This window comes from Gymnogyps californianus, chromosome 2 (genome assembly GCF_018139145.2).
Source record: "Gymnogyps californianus isolate 813 chromosome 2, ASM1813914v2, whole genome shotgun sequence".
Taxonomy (NCBI): Eukaryota; Metazoa; Chordata; class Aves; order Accipitriformes; family Cathartidae; genus Gymnogyps; species Gymnogyps californianus.
Genome location: NC_059472.1, coordinates 94,034,031 through 94,051,929, shown reverse-complemented (window position 1 = coordinate 94,051,929; position 17,899 = coordinate 94,034,031). Strand labels below are relative to the sequence as shown.

Genomic DNA, 17,899 nt, shown 5'->3' with positions numbered 1-17,899 from the left:
TAGGCATTTAGGTTACGTTTGACTGAGCACAGAAACTATCCCATTGATTTAAATGGGACTACTCGCAAGTCTAAAGCTCAGCATGTGCTTCAGTACTTTGCCTGACTGGGGCCAGAGGGCTCAGGTTCCTAGAGCTTCAATACCAGCACTGGCTACAAACGATACGAGATAGAACATCCTGATGAGAGAAGACTTGATGATCAAGTGATTTCTAATCCAATCGTGCAGCTTAGTGCACCATCTCCACAACGAAGAAGATATTTTTGCCTTCTTTCCATGGCTATCCAACTAAAAAAAGGAGTTTCACGATGTTCTGCAGAGTATACAGACAAATCTGAGCTGATATACAGCACTGTAAAGGTTTTATTGACGTTCATTTAAGATGACCTACATAAGTCACTCATAAGAAATTCAACCTTCCCAAAGTCATGCCAATAAAATGTTTATGCTACACCATCATCTATTTTCTGTTGTATCTCCACATGCATACACACACATTATATATCTTCAGTTACAGTAAAACTAATTAGACAATAAATCACAGTTGAGGCTGTACCTCATTTGTTCAGACATCCAAGTTAAATTTACATACTAATGGTTGCATATTTGCCTTTAATAGATGCACTATTAGAAAGTAAACATAATAAATGAATAACCATTTAAGCATGGAGTTACCTAATCCTGATGAAAAATATCTGAAAATGTAGCAGCCAGTGAATCTATTTACGTTTTTATTGGAAAATAAAGCTAATCACAGACTAAGAAGATAAATGTAAATTATACAGAGTGGCATACTAATGATGGATCAGACAGACCCACCCTGTGCAGTGAATGTAACAAGATCAAACTGGTTGAAATGGCTGGCTTATACATTAGATGCTCTCCTTCTCAAGCATGGAGTAAAGGATATAGACTAAGATGGCTTAATTTGCAAAAGTTTCCCCTTGGACCTGCCAGTGAATTTTATTTTCAGCATCTTCTAAAGCTTTAGGACAAGCTGTAAGTCTCCCAGCAACAATCAGGTATGTGCACAGGAAAGATGCACAGGGATGATGACTGTCTCAGAAAACTGAAAAGTGCACAGTAAGGTAAAAAAGTTGTACTGTGTAACGGTGTGAACAAGAGGGCTCACATATGTAGCAAATAGTGCAAACTGGGCTACTGGATAAATCCTTTGTCATTAGAATAGGGGCTTAATTCCTATGGCACACTGAGCAAAGGCAAACGGGAGCAAGTGAGGCCCAGCCTTTGCTATCTTGCACAGGAGAAAGATGAGCCCACTTTGATTTCCTTTCCCATGTAATGAATCACTTTCTTCCACACAACTACATCTTTCTGAAGATACACTTTTTCTCATCTCTGCTAACCTTGACTGTTCACTTTTCAAAGCCGAGACAGTCTCCTAGGTTAGGGCCACATACACCATTCTGGCTACGGCTGTGCTGGAGGTGAACAGTGTCAATTCAAGCTGCTTGTCAACTCTCCTCACTCCACCGCCAAAGGTTACTAGCCCCTCAGGTCTCCCAGCAGAGCTGCTCTAGGAGCTTTGTCTATCCTAGTACCATCAGAATGATTCTGGTTAGAAAGTCTATTATTTTGAGTATTGAAGCTAACAGATTATTATGAAGGAACTGAGTTTGGAGAGACTGCATGTGCCAGCAGATACAAGGAAGGAGCAGCCCCTGGAGATAATGGAAGGGGGTGGTAAAAAGTAGGTGATGCTAGGCTTATTGCAGATATTGCAGAATATTACAGATATTGCAGAAATGAAGAAAAGAAGAAGGAAGCAACTCCCATAATCTCGCAGAGGGAGTCTGCAGTTTAGCTAGGAATCTGATCCAGATTCCCTCTGTACCAGTGCTTCCCTTAGAACAGCATAAACATGCTTCTGCTTGACCTCAGTCCAGGCCACAAGGCTCATCTGCAATAGAAATAAATAATTATTTAAAGCCACAGCCGCCAGCAGCATCAAATGAAAGTGACTTTGCGAGGAGAGAATGCATCAGCAGTCAATTGACATGACATGCTGCTTGTTCACCATGGCAGCGAAATGATGGAGGTTCCAGGAACCGTCCTGCCACTAGAGCCCATTCGTCTTAATCAACACCTCTGGGCACACCGCACTTCATCTGAACTGTGAGTGCCTTCCTTCCCTAAATGTCATTTCATTTTTATACCTTTTCTTGAGAGTTGTCAGCCCACGGACACATCTTTTTTTTTGTAAGAATGCTGGCTCAGCAGGAATCAGAAAGCGATTACATGCAACTATGCTCAGAGCCCTGACGAACACAGATGTAACACAGTGTACTAGATCGGATCCAAGCCATTTGTTTTATTACATTACGCCTTGCAGGTACTTAGTCCTTCCTGCCCTGTCCATCCTCAGCCTTTCATTTCACAGCCTGAGCAGAAGCCCTACACAAGCGATTGAAGGCAAGTTACCAGCCTCTGATGCCCCACACTGCTGTGACTTGTGTCAAATTATAGCTAGAGCAATTTGGTAATCCAAATCAATGCAATAATCTGATCTGTGGGGAGCAGCACTCTAACACTGCTGTGCTGAGTGGCCACAATGGTACAAGCACTGTCAGCTTTTCCCAGCAGCTTTTTGACCTACTGAAGCCTGCACGCGTATATTGAGCAACTGATGACACAGGAAAGTCTGACACATTCAGGCTGTTAAAAGGCACAAAACATATACTTTAAGTCCCAAGAAAATGCTCCAATTAAATTCCATTTTTGAACAAGAGTATATTTAGCCCAGCTATTATTAAAGGTTACTGCTAAGTAGTGTGGACTTCACGTATTTAAAGAACATTTTAATGAACAAAAAGAAAAATATTTGTGTTGGGGGAATATCCAAATGTTGAGAGGTCTATCTCAGTTAAGCATATAAAGGATGGACATTTACCCAGGCCTTCTGACGCTGCAGGATTCAATTTGTGTAATGAAAGGCTCTCAAAACACCTGGTCTGTCTTGGTTCAGTTCAGTCAGGCTGAAAAGTACTGCATGGCCTTGCATGCAGAAAATCTGACACTTTTTTAATATCCATTGAGATTTCTTACAACATCAACACTGGAAGACAAGTTAAAAGTTTTCTTTCAAATATGATATGAATAAACCATGTGATTCATTAATTATGACTCTTTAGAAAGTAGACAGGTCTGCTAACTGCAGAAGGTCTGCTAACTAGGTTTTACAGCATACCTGAAAAATAACACAGAACAGAACAGAAAGTAAGAAAAACTGTCTTATTAACTCCCATCACCTGAGATCTTATGGTAGCACCAAAGCTTATTTCACAGTATTCTCATTCGAAGGGTCATTAACCCTTTAAAAAGCAATGCCAGTATGTACTAGAAGTATGTACAGTATTGAGCTCAAAAAAAGCTCAATGTAAAATACCAGATGAAAGCTGGATACAGACTTCCTTTTAAACGAAAAAACAAGCTTGCTTCTAGTCTCTTATATTCAGAGACAGAGTTGAAAAATATGAACTATGAGTTACGGAGAATTATTCTACCAAAACTGAAGATGGGACGTCCAAGTGGGGTATATGTATGTATGTGTTAAAAGGGAAAGGAAAAAAAAAAAAAAACGAAAAAAGGAAAAAAAGAAAAAAGGTCCCTAAAAAGTGCTTGATAACAGAGCAAAATTCTGCTTCTATAACATTGGCCATATCCTTTCTTTAGAAGAGAGAAAGAAAAGATTGAAAATAATCCATCTTTCTACCTCTGCTGTCCCTCTCCCATACCCCTCATTCTCCCAATCTGTATACTTTTCATTGGCCTATTTGTTGGGATACGACAACTGCCAACACATTAACGTGATAAAGCAGTAGGTAATGGCCCAGTAATATTACTCCGGTCTTTCCCTTTGGTCCAAGTTAGAGCACAGTGGCAGCTGACAACTTCTCTTCCTTGAAGCCTCCCACCTATCGCATCATACCTCCTGATTCACGTTATTACTTCAAAATGTATTTCAGCCAGCAAGCCTCAACTTCATGACTCTCTCTACAACATCAGTTCTGGCTCGTACAACTTTTCTCCTTGTTCCAAGTTGAACCAATGCCAGCTGAAACCAATGCCGCTCAACAAGAAGAAATGCTTAAAGACCTACCAAGACCTTGTCACCACTCTCCTATTGATGACACGGACAGTTACCCAGCAAAACAGTGCAAAACCGTGTGCTCCTAGTGACTCCTGCTCAGCTAAGGTTACTAAACAGCATCAATTAAAAATTAAAAAAAAAAGAAAAAAGAAAAAAGATTTCTTTCACTTTTAGCTTCGTAGAAACCGTGCCCTTTCCTCTGAGTCTATCCACAGTAACCTATGCCTCTGTCATCTTCAAAATGGTTCACTACACCTGACTTTATCTGAAGCTGAACATGAAAATGATGTGCAACTTAGAGGAGCCAGACACCCAGCCCTCTCTTTGGCTCACCTTCAACATCAGACCATATCATTCTGACAATCAGGGCCTTTCCCCCAAAACCCAGTCTACTGCTAATATCAGTTTGAGGCTTGGATCCACAATTTTAAAGCAAGCAAGAAATCTCATCTTAGTTCCATCAGAGATCAGATTACAACCTGTAAATCAAGCCACAATTTGTGCTCCTCAGAAGCAAACCCAATCAGAAAGATATGGGCTGAAAAGGAGACTTGAGCACTCCTTATTGAAAAGAACAAGAAACATTCTGTAGGAGGACCAGGGAAACCTACAGGCAGACTCACCTTCAGGAACAGTGGCAAAAACCTGTCTTCTTTCTGTAAGTGATAACTACAATCTGAATACCCCAATGCCAGTATCACCAAAAAAAACCCTAACCAAAAATACCCAACCCACCCCCCAAACCCATCCAAACACTATTTTGACTTTTTGACTCTACCAGAGATGTGCCAGAATTGCCATGAATTGAAAAATGGATGCTGCTACTGATTCGATGTGGAGGCTGCTCAAATATAATCTAAGCATTATCACTGTTGATTTCCCCTTTTATATTTTCAGCTCTTAAAAAACATAATCAAGCTGTTCACAAACAAAGCAAGTAAAACAGTAAAAGGCAGCAGCAAGAAGTGTTTTTTCAGACTTCATCAAGCATCTACACAGCTATGTCAGCTCAACGCCCCCAAAGACCACCTGACTTGAACCTTCCCGTGCTTATGCCGAAGAATATTATGAAAGTAGCATTTCCACTCAATCCAGTTATGCTTGATTACTTTGCAACTACAAAAAGTAAGATAAGGTTGCTAACTACAAAAATCACGTCAGTAGAGGAGTTACAAAAGAAATACAAGCTGAGCCTACACTTTCCCCCCCACTATCACCTGGAGGAAAGAGGTGACATACTGAAGATGGCGAGGCACATTCACAAAGCGTTTTGCCAAAGTTTAACAATGCAACTCACATTGACTTCAATGAATGTAGAGTGAAATCAATGGGAAAAATTGGGAATGTGTTATGATATTTGAATGCTCAGCATCAAACACATTTTTATAATGAAACAGAATTATGGACACAATTCAAGAACATACCCAAACCAGACACAAGCCTACATCAATTCCTATTCTGGATAAATTTAGAAGTTAAATATATGCTTAAGTATTACTCAGAACAGAGATATTCACTGGGTATCAGCAGCAACTCACAACATTATCTGGTTGAAAAAAAATGTTATCATCAAAAGCTGGTTTTTATTGCAGTATATCAGAGAATCATGATAGCTGTAAAGCTGTTGCTTTAAAACCTAATCTGTTGACGGCACAGAATTTTAATTATGTGATATTCTCTAGGGCTACACACACTTTTTACTGACAGAAAATTATTATCACATATATATATTATTTTACCTGGAATTTTATTTTTTGCCAAATGTGAGGCACAATAAACTGTTTCAAGAAGCGTTCATCTTCACTCCAGAACAGTCGGATGTCAGGGATATCGTAAAGGATCATGGCCAGCCTCTCCAAACCCAAGCCAAATGCCCAGCCAATTTTATCCTGAGCACCAGCTGCAATAAACAAACAAGATAAAAATTCAAGAGCTTAAGTTCACAACATGAAAAATTGCTGATAAAATGTTCACCTATTTACCAAGAAAAAAAAAAAAAAGGTGAAGTGGCACGACAGAAAAGCCTACAAGTAACTGCCAAATGAAAGATCTAAAGGCTACAGGACAGATCCTACTTTCATCAAAAACTGCAGCAAGACTGGGCACATCACTGAGTCCAGGAACCAAAAGTGGTAATAAAGCCGCATCCTTGGCAATTTGTGTCCAAAGTTTCAGACAGACTTTGAGAAATGCTGCATAATGCTATACACTGCTTCCCTTTACTATCCTTAGAGCTAAGCACTTCCACACCTGACTCAGTTGTGTTTTATAAGACACAAACATGAACTTCCTGTTCAGAATATTTTACTTGTGCTGACAGACCAGGCCAAGCTTATGCAGCATTAGCATCTCTACCAACATTTGAGAGATTCAAAATTGCCTCTTTCGAGGCATCTGGAAGAAACAGAGCAATGGGACGTGAGGCGCTGTCACATTAGCATCACATCTCCAACCAGACAACTCCTGAGCTGCTGCCCCTGGGAAAAGCCACTGCTCCCACATACACAAGTCTCTTTTATGCAGCACTAAATATAAAAAGACAAGAATATTTAATACAGAAGAGCTATACGGATATTAATGATGCAACATTTCTGTCAGGATAGTAAATATTCATACCTTCCTTCATTTACAGGGCAGGAGCACTGAGTTATTAAACAGGGATTTTTTCATCACGAGGAACCAACTCCATGTTGGTTCCGTGTTTAGCCGTCATCCTACTGATTTTGAAATAAGCTGAGAGCCCAGCAGCTCTGGCAAAGGCTTAGAGCTTTTTAAAACTTAAACAAATGCCTAAACACACACACTTATGCTGAAAGGACGTGTGCACGTGTGACAGACTTGACTCTTCACCATCAGCACTGGCATCCTGGCTGTGCTCCTGAGTCATATAATATCACTGTACATCTCACAACTATCCAGCTAGACCAAGGCCATACCTGCCTCCCCCAATATTAATTTAAACTCTCATTTTTTGGAAATTTTGAATTCAGCAGCTTCCCCATCATCATGCAGGAGGCTGGAGGCAGAAGTCTACTTTCTGACCCGTCTCTGCTATCAGAAAGGAAACAGCGCCCAAATAAGGGATGACATCCTAAGGTATGCTGTCATGTTAAATGCTGAGACAAAACAGTCCAGAGTCCTGTTTAAATAGAGGCAGGCATAACAAGCTTGGGAAAAGAGACACAGTCATCACTTTGATTCTTTTAATTAATTTGAACCTGCCTATTTACCTGGAATACCAAGTCCTCAGCAGTATTGCACTGCCACAGGAATTTGGTCAACTTCATGAGCACTTCCCAGAGGAGTCTGGATATTCTGCCTTGTCCCTTCTCCTGTGCTCATAGGCAAGACTTTGCACTTTCTGACCTTTGAAAGCAGACAGTTTATCAACTGAATTGTGGAAGTCCTAAGAAATAGAGGACTGGGTGTGAGCTCAAAAGGTACCTCATGGCAGAGCTGCTCTAACTAGTATGCTTAGACCAACCAACAGACTTTGAGCTAACCTGACCTTGGAAACCTACAATCCATGCTACATTACATGAAGAACTGCATGATTTGCTACTGTTGATTGAGTTATTTTTAGAGAAAGGATAGTGACTATGCACAAGGTATTGAAATTTGTGTTTGGGAAAGATTTTGAGCTTTGACTTCAAGTGTAAACTATAAACTGTTTCTTTTCCAAGCTGAAAGGTACTATGTCTCTCCATACTCCAGTATACAAAAGTAATCATATTTTTGCGGCTATGAAGGGAAGATAATTCATTGCAATGGTGTTGCTTCCCCAAACTTCCAGCTTGTCTTTCTTAGATCATCAACTCCTGCCTCAGTAACAAAACTCCTATTCATTTCAAAAGTGTCAGACTTTCATATACATATGGATATTTCTGTAGACTGATTAACACAATCCACCCCCTCCTCCAGAGGTAAAGTAGAGCACCTGGAGCAATATCCATGAGGGTTCTGAACAGCCACTGCTTAATCTCAACAGATGCATTAAACCTGAAACCTAAAGATGCAAGGTTAAGCATCAGTGTTAATTAATTCACTGGTGTTCATTTAAGTATACATGATAGGGGGTGATGATCCTCCTTCCCCACATTACTGATGATTACTGGTAGATCAGACAGGAAAAAAAAAAGGATATGACAGAAGATGAGCAGAAAGGGTGTATATTCTGATAAGCAGAGCTTTACATTTAAGATTTGTGCTTTTTTAATATTTTGATATAAGAATGTTTTTTGTTGTAACTCTTTTTTGCTCACACTTCATACCTAATTCATTTGCTATGCACTTTAATTTGCAATGAATGTTTTGATTTTATATCAGCAATTTTTTGTTTGTTTGATTTTTTGTTTTAGAAGGACTGGGACACATCACAGGTTTTTGCACTATGTAGCAGACAAAAAATTCTCTACCCAGCTATCTGCCTAGCAGCTCAGAACATTGTCATCTGAGCTATGAATAAACACCTAGTCACAGAACTTGTCTTTTGGATGACCCTCGTACAATTATCAGCCTTCAGACCACAAACTTCTCAAGAGTCCGCAGCCAAAGCCATATGAGTGAAGAATTCCCTCTACTCGGGGCGGGGGGGGGGAGAAAATTCAGACAATTAGAATTCCTCCTCAAATCAGCACTGGCAAATCTCCACTGCACTCCGCATCTTCAGTTATTTTGTCTCCCATCTCTTTTCCAACTTCCTATTTGTAAAGCTCCAAGTCAATGTAGCATTGACTTAAAGCATCTGAAGAACTACCTTGGGTACCTCAACAAGACTAAAGCACGCTTCTAAACATATTTCTGACTGGAAATGACCAGGTGGTTTAGAAGTTAAACGTGCAGCTAACCACCCTGTTGAGTGAGAGAGCAACCCAAAGCTTTTCACAGTGCATATATATGCTTAAATACACTGAATTTTGGCAAGTAGTATGCAAAGAAGCCAAGTGGATGAGAGTCAACGTGACAGAAAGAACAAACACAGAATAGCTTTAAATGTGGCAAAAAACCAGGTTGAGGTTCTGATGAGGAGACCTGGCCAAAGCAGCAGATTCCAGGGACCTGGTGGGGCAATCACAGCATCACTGCTTGAAATAACACAGCCCAATGGATAAAGCTTTCCTGACATACAAGCTTTCCCCAACTGGCCCTCAAAGGTTTGTATGCTGCCAGGCTCCTGCTGCCTTATGTGAAAAACTTGACCATCCACCAGAAGAAAATTGCTGGAAGCTTTGCACGTCAGGTAGCCAAAGATGGAAAAGGAAAGGATAAAATGGTTTGACTGGCTTCCCACACTGGAGGCCGAGACAGTACAATCTGACTCCAGCAGGTTGCATCATCGCAGCTGTGTCTTACAGGGGAGCTCAAGAGTCCTTATCTTCCTTGAGAAGTCATATCTATCTGTCCTGCTCTTAAGCTTCGAGCCCAGATGAATCAGTTTACACTTAAATGTAGACCAATCAAGCCATTCTCCAAAAAACATTGTTAAACGAAAGCTAAATTTGATCAGCCAGGATTGGAAGCTTCGTAATTACTCACTGAGGCACATATAATGACCTGCCAGAACTCATGGATTATATCCCACTGAACCCTCAGAAATACCCACACACAGAAATATTTACCTTCTCAAGGAGTGTGAGGCAAGACATTTTGCCTCACAGTACAAGATTTTTGAGACATATTTTGCAACGTAGTGTTAGGAACAGGTTGACAAAACTTTTTTGTTATACACTTCGGTCACACTTTTTATATCTATGCTTGCTTTTATTCAACAATTTTCGCTACTCCTGTAGAACTGCCAATAAAGAAATCTTTCTTTCAATAGAGCCTAAATTGGGTCTTCAAATTGTTATACTCAGCAGTTACTGAGAAGTGAAAGAAATTAAATTTTGATCTTGGATTGAGGCAAAGTCAGGAGCATACAACAGCCTGCATACAAGGAGTTCTTCACAAATGCCCGAAAATTAATATACCCAAAGTGTGTGTAGCTGAAAGCTGGGATGAGTTCCAGAAGCAAAGACCTGAATTTGATCTCCTGCTTTCAGTCCAAACCATGGTTGTTAATGGAGCCAATTCAGGAACTAAAATGGTGGGAATAGGGGTGAACAGTTTCTCAAGGATACACAGACTACACATCATGTTTTATAAAACAAATCAGTGCTTTAAACTGTGTAGAAAGTAAGTTATAGACATAATGAATATGTGACTTGACACAAAACATCAGAAATAACTGAAACAAAGACCTATGCCCACATTTGAGCTCTATGTGATTAATGGACAGCTTATGAACAAAGCTTTGAAAAACAGCTTCTGCAAAAGAAATATTTCCTTATCGCTAGAGACTAGGTATGCATATTCTACATGAGGGTCACAGCAATGAGGTACACCATGTTTGCCCATGTTAAAAATAAGCCATTTAAAATTATTTCCTACTTCAGATAAAACTCTCTTATGTTGGGAGTCAAAGGTTTTACATGGAAAAAAAAATACTAAGGTGTCAGTCTAATACAGAAGAGCTTCTGAAAGTACAAGGTCAGGGCTGGGATGTTAAGCAACTGAGGCCAAAAAGCTTACTGAAGTTTCCTTCTGAACTGCTCTCTTCAGCAAAAGCAAAAATCAAAACTGTCATATTAGTCTCTAACTCTGTTAAATTGATGCATTCAGGCTTCTGTGTGCAATTCAGTTTAAATTACCTCCTAAAATAAGGACTTGGCTTTCAGACTATGCATGCTAAGTAAGCCACTCCTCAAGAACTCAAGGAAAGAAGTAAACATTCAATTATGCCTATTCTGTGGAAAAAGAACTTATATTTCTAAATCTCATATGTGGAATAATTTTCTAACAATAATAGTCACTTTGAGACCACAGCTTTGTCTCCTGGGTCAGACTGATCTGTTCTGTTTGCTCCATTTGAAAACTAGGCAAAAGAAATTTAAAGGCTTTGATTGAGTTTAATATGTACATTTATTTTTGTCCCATAATCAAAATATCTGGGTACATACTAAAGGAACAGCCTATTTAAAAAATTTCTACCCAGGGAAGCCATCCACCAGATTCAACTTTCTTCTAATATGTAATTAACATACATTCTATCATTTTACCAATATTTCACCAGGCCAAATAACCGGGAGGAAAACATTTCTGATAGGGAGAAATGGATGACCAGAGCAGAAGAGTACAGGAAAACTAGATTAGCAAGAGGAGGAAAGAGCGAACCAAAGCAACAAGAAGGAGGAACTTTCCCTATAAGGAAAGAGCGGACCAAAGCAACAAGGAGGAACTTTCCCTATTTTTTCCCACCTTGGACTGATACTTTTAGCTTCCAATTCTTTTATCTTTCTGCTTCTGAAGTTATGACCCCTGCTTCTTTCCATCTCCCTATCTTTGCCCGGGCCCACTTCTCCCATTCCCACAAGCCCTCCTAAGCATTCACAACAAAATCAATGACAAAACCACCATTAAACAGAATCTTACCTAAAACTTCAGATCTTTTTTCAAAGTTCATAACCATACACTGCAATAACATTCAACCTTTCAAATTATATAAGATAAAGTATCCACTTAACTCCCAAGAGCAATACAAGAGACTAGTCATTAACTACTACCACTTTTATGGTATATGGTCTTCCTTTCTTCTCTGTACTTCAGCCTATGTATCTGAACAAATGGCTTGCTTAGTTTTTGAGTTTTTTTTTCCTTTACACCTGCATATCTCAAGACTGGACATTCTCCATGGAGGACAGTGCAATCTGCTGTCCTAATTTATGTCACAGAGCAAAAAATTAATTGACTCCTCAGGTCTATTTCCCCTGGCTCTGTTTGTGGGCTCCAGTACTGCTCTTTTTGTTCTGTGTATGTAAAAACAAATTCCAATCCCTTTCATAAAGTTTCATTTATTCAGGCAAAGTTGGATTTTGAGCGTTTGGGTCTTTTAATATCTTTTAATACTGTTAAATCTCCCTAGACATTGGGGCCATGTAGATTTGAAAAAATAAAAGCTATAAAGAAATACATGAGGAGCTGCCACTTGGCAGAAAGACCAAGTCTACAGTACAGTTCAAAAATTCAATTATGAATCTCATTTTTGCAGGAGTACAAGTACAGCTGGACAAATTCACTCCATATATATTCATTGCCCCCAGATGAAACTTTCTTGGCAAAATCTCACCAATACCGAAGTTGACTGTTCAGTGTCTTATGAAATGGTCTTTTCTTCAAGAACAACAGGCAGAGCAAGGAACAAGAATACAAAGACCATCACAATGAGATACAATCTTCAAGAGATTAAGACATCCTCAAAAGATACAGAGGTAGCAGTTTATGTATCATAGCACAGGATGCTATTAGCATCTGTTTGATATTCCTGTTCAAAAACCAGAACAGCCAGAACAATCGTATATATTAAAAGGTTAAAAACTGTGTTCAGCTGATAGCAGCACAGTCTCATGGTTACTCTGAAAGCCTGACACTGCACAGTAAATTCAACTTTTACAGGCAAGGACTGACACCACATTTTGTGTTTCTACAGCACCTACCATAAAGAAGCCTTGGGCTCACGACTGGGGTTCCTTGACTCTACAATATATAAAAATAATAGACAGATAAGGTTTATGATTTAACAACTACACTATTCTGCCACAAACTCATTCTTTGGAAGAAACTCATGAAAAGCCTCATGATCACGTAGGCGTCACTTGCCTTATAACTGGGGTTGGGATAATAGTCCTTCCTTTCCTAGAATGATTTAGGTAAGACACATAATAAATGTAAAACATTGAATTTCAAAATCTTTCTGTCAATAACGGTTCAGCATTCTGATGGTAAAGCTATAAAAAGATTTCATACTGAAGTGCAGCATATATACTCCAACACAATGAACTCCAATACAATCCCACTACAGTGTTTCATAGCAGTTCTGACAAGGTTCCAGGTACACACAATAAATTTTTCTCAAAAAAATCACATGAAAGGTCCAGGTGTACCTAACTATTGTCATATAGCACAGGCTGGAAAAGTCTTTGTTCAGAAGCACTACCCCCAGTTTTCCTTTCTTCTTACTAGAGAACTACTCCACCAGTCCTATGCTACAACAGTTTGAATGGCATTTCTCGCTTTTGCTCACAAAGGGCTCTTCAAAGTGTGACTGGCTTCCCAAGCCATGCCTGTTTATTGATCTCCCATCCAAAAAAATTCAACCATTGCATGTTCCTGGGCAAAATCATTTCTGTCAGTAGGTCTCATGCTATTCAAAGACATCAATATGTTTTAAATATATAATTACAGGTAGTAAGTACTATATATGAGATCAGACACTACCAAGTGGGGTTTGCAGACAATGTCACAAAAGGATCCTCTTGCATTTCTCTCTACATTGCTCCCGAGTATAGTGTTTCCAGTTGGCATTTGTCAACCTGGCCACCTGCAAATATCTTTATCTGCACCTGTAATATACCTATGGGTGCTCAACTAGTCTCCTGGTATGTTTTGTACACAAGGCATGCATAAAGGAAAGTATACAGCTGTAGCACTAATGGGCACTTCAGGAAACTCAATTCTGTGCCTCAGGAAAAGGCATAGTGAGCCATAACCTGCTCTTCTGCCTGGCCTAAAATCTCCTCCATTTCCTCTCTCATGCCCGTTTTCCCAGGAACACTAAGACGGAGCAAAACCTGAACTTACAAATGAGCTTCTTTAGCTTGTAGTGCACTGCTTGACTTCTATGCGGCCACCACCCTTTGAACTGCATCACCTGGGAAAAGACTTGAGCTGTGCCTAACCACGCGCCTGCTCAGTGACACTGTGGAACGGCACTGCCATGCCCAGTGCTCTTCTGGGGCAGGAACTGAAGGGTTTCACTCAAGGCAAAAAGAGTTCTACCTCCTACTCAGTTCATGTTTTGAAATCGTACCTGGTCATTAACAACTTGATGGCTATTAATGTATTCTCTTTGGATTTGGGGAGGCTTCCAAGCGGAAGCAGAAATATCTGCAAGAAGATGCTGAGCAGAAGCGTAATTCTGGGGGACACCGTTGGCTACTTCACCACTACACATTGCTAGGTATCTGGTCTAAGCCAGTCCCTTCAGCTCTACTGTAACTGGGGAGAGAGAATCACAAATAATTATTCACTCTATCATAAGACACGTACAGACAAAACACTTAACTTTTAGACAGGTAAATCAGATTAGATGAATTTGATCTTATGTGCCCATTTCAGCTTTAATTTTTATCATGAAATAAGCATTCCTGTATAATTACAAGGAAGAGAACAAAAATCTTTCATCTCAGAATAATGACCTCACATTAATTTCTCTTTTGGATTTCTTTCTCAGATTTCTTTTAATTAGTTTCTTCATTTCTAGTAACCTCTTTCATGATTTAGGAACTCATATGACACAAATACAATGGAAATTATGTTTTGAGTACTATTCTGTCCTTATCTCCCTCTTCCTGCACTGCACAAAGTGCCTATAGCCACTGTTTTTTAAATTTATAATTTATTTCATTTATTTCACATCATCTTATTCACCAGTAATACTACAGGATCACAGCCAGACCTCCATGCTCTTCTTGCTTACGAGTAGAACATTTAAGTTAGTGACTATTTTTAAAGTTAACCCACCATCTCCATATGAAGCAGATGACAAAATATATTGAAGAGGAAGTAATTGTTCCTTAAAGTTCAAATTAACTCTTTTTTCTCTATTTTCTAATTTGTATGAAATTCCTGAGTTCTGGCAGCAGCACGTTTATTTCTGAAAAATAATGATTTCTTAAAAAGTGACACAAATTGTATTACAATTTGGCATAAAGTGGTTGAAGGAGTGTCACACAATACAGTATTACCAGCTTCTACACTATTGCAGTTGAAAGAAATGTAACATTGTGAAGTCCCATATAAACTATACAAAAAAAGCTTAGGAAAAGACACAAGGAGAGGTTTTGCTTGAAGTCCTTGAAATAATTTGTGGAAGCACCTTAGCTGTACATTTTGCAGAGGCTTCTTGCTCACTCTTGCCATGCAGCTGACAAGGCACGTAAAAGATGATGGAAACATGCACAAGCAATAAAACATACAAGTGAAGCAGATCATGCTCTGCAATTCTTTCTAGCAAAATGGCATGACTACAACAATCCTACAGTAAATGAAATCAATAGAAAAGCAAAAGAATCCTACAAGAACTTGCTTTTCCCTCAGGGACTGTCTTGGCAAGATATCACTGCTATTTTATACATTCAAAATTAAGTTCATATGTAGTCTTTCAATGTACACTTTTAAATCCCCCTTTTATGCTATCTATCTCTAATGACATTTCCTAGCAAAGTGTATCAATAGCAAAATGTCCCATTTCACATGCAAGGCCATTTTCCCAGGCATGATGGGCATCCAGGGAAGTATATGCTTTGCTAAAATGAAAACCAAAATATTACCTTATTAGACAACAGCAACATGTCCCCAACAGAGTGAACTGGTAAAACTTGTTTTTCTTTGGAAAGCTTGAAGAGATTCTTCTTAACCTTAAAAGGTCTGTGTCAGCACAATTCCAGCAGCAAGAAGTTGGTTCTGCTGGTATGAAGTACATCTACAGCACACCTACACTGGCCGACCTCTCCTATACTGGGCTGGGGAGTGACACTCACACACAGGGTGTGTGTCACACTACATTATGTATTACACTAAGTTACTGATACACTGATGATATCCAGCTGGTGCTGGACACATGTGCTTATGTAAACATGTTAGCATCCCACACACCACCTCTTGATGTATTACAGCTGGCGAGTAGAGTTATACTACTAACAGCCAGAAATGAAGGGAATGCTCATTGCAAAAGGATGGGCTGCAGGATAACTCCGTAACTAGCCTCTCCCTAGGTATATGTATTGTATAGAACAGTTTACTCCCTTACACAGGGACCAACAGCACAAAACAGAACAGCTTTATTTACCTTTGAAGGAGGAAGGATTTTCCTTAGAAAAGATATTCAAAGAAGGCGAAGACTGCCACATAAAGCACTCCAACTTCCACAGCTGCTTGAAAAAAATCATGATTCTCCCACTATGTTCATATAAACTCTTAATTATATCTAATATTTTGTATGTGTAATAATTAGAGGTATATACACACAGAATTACTCTACAAAGCTTGTAATTACATTACACTGATGACTCAAGAATGTGATGATCTACAACAGGATATCTCCATTTTTCAGTTTTCAATTTAAAACAACCAAGAAATGGCCCACAAAAGTGAGCTTTTGCCACCACGCTTGGTGTTTCAATGAAACATTCAGATATTCTGAAAGGCTAGAATTAAGGTTACTGAGGATGCTAAGGTTGCTAAGATGATGATCTCATCTTAGAAATACATTATGATGCTGTCTTCAATGAGACAAACAAGTATCAATCTTTCCACAAGACTTTGCTCTGTTCAGCACAGAGAAGAGGCAATAGTTAATGATTGCTGCTTGCGTTCCTTGCATTGCTGAACATGTACCCCAAGTGCCTTACACACTGAGCAATATTCAAGCAGAGCTCTGAAGACACATTCTTTCTTTTATGAGCTTCACAATGAAGCATTCAGTTCCACAATATCTAAATGCTTGAAAAATATTAAGGACGTTTTTTCTTCTTCCACATGTCTTGGTGAGTTGAGGAAGTATTGCTGTCTCCTGTATTGCAGACTGGGAATTTGCGCACAGGGACTTTAAGATCAAAAGCATCTATTAATTTTGCTCCCAATCTGAGATACCGGGGACCTGATGTTTCTGAGCACCAAGCATTACATGGTGTTTAATATGTTCAAAGTACAGCTCCCTATTACTACAGCTGCAGCTGTGAGCACTCAACACTTCTGCAAATCAGACCCCACTGCAAATCAGACCCCACAGTCTCAATCAGGCACCAAGACAGCAAAAAGGACATAGTTAGGGGCCACATGTGAAAAGTTTGAGTTAGGAGACATTCCTACACTCAACTAGGAACTTTTTCACTCAGGAAGGAGAAGGCGACAGAGCACAGACTGTCCTGCTGTCATTAAAGGCACCTGTTTCATGCTTTCCAACTACTGCCTTAGTGAGGCAGAGGCTTGCAAGAGCAGAATCCTCCACCTAGCAGTCCCAATTCATCCACAGAGGAATGATCATCCTGGAAACTGAATCAGATAGCGGTCCTTCACAGGAGAAGTAGTAAACTTAACAATGTCCTTTGCCTCCTAAACTGCCCACCACTCCTCACCCTGCTCCCCCCAGGAATCCGGCTTTGCAACCAAGAAGATTTCTCTCTCCTCTTTTGCTGGGACAAAGCATGGAGGTTTCAAGGGAGCGAGCCTCCTGAGTCCTGGGAAGGTGCTGATGGATACCTACAGCCCTGGACTGAACTGCAGAGAGCCTGAGTCAGCCTGTGCCCCTCATGGTGAACATTGGACGAGTTTAGCTGACAGCGAGTCATGGTACCAGTGAGCCTGCACTCACTGCAAGTTTCCAGAAGTCAGAGCTAAAAAAAAGTCCTGTGGATGAATGTGTCTGAATCCTTCACCCAAGTAGTGCTCTACCTTACTCACAGGCACAGCCTCTGAGAAAGAGAGTACTATTTACTGAATACAGGTACGTACCTCTTGTATGCCTTTTTTACCCCCTCTGTCGAAACAACGGTCTCCTTCAATGAGCAGCTAAAACTGCACATAAGGTGGGCTAAAGATGTAATTAGACTTGACCAGAAGTTGACTCAAAACTATAGGAGTATATAACCTGAAGCCCACTGAAGACAATAGAGAAAAAAAAGCCACAGACTT

The 17,899-nt window shown here is 39.8% G+C and overlaps 1 protein-coding gene across 2 annotated transcripts in view; it reads right to left on the bottom strand.

Moving 5' to 3' along the window:
• Positions 1 to 17,899, bottom strand: part of FARS2 (phenylalanyl-tRNA synthetase 2, mitochondrial) — a 247,512-nt gene that overhangs the window by 97,533 nt on the left and 132,080 nt on the right. The window contains exons 7-8 of one of the 2 annotated variants that reach the window (XM_050892725.1): positions 5,851 to 6,011; positions 1,466 to 1,921 (exon numbers count right to left, since the gene is read on the bottom strand). In XM_050892725.1, coding sequence (XP_050748682.1) covers positions 1,826 to 1,921; positions 5,851 to 6,011 — 257 coding nt within the window. In that variant the 3' untranslated portion in view covers positions 1,466 to 1,825. Of the gene's footprint in view, positions 1 to 1,465; positions 1,922 to 5,850; positions 6,012 to 17,899 lie in introns of those variants that run through there. The other variant, XM_050892724.1, reaches the window with a different exon arrangement.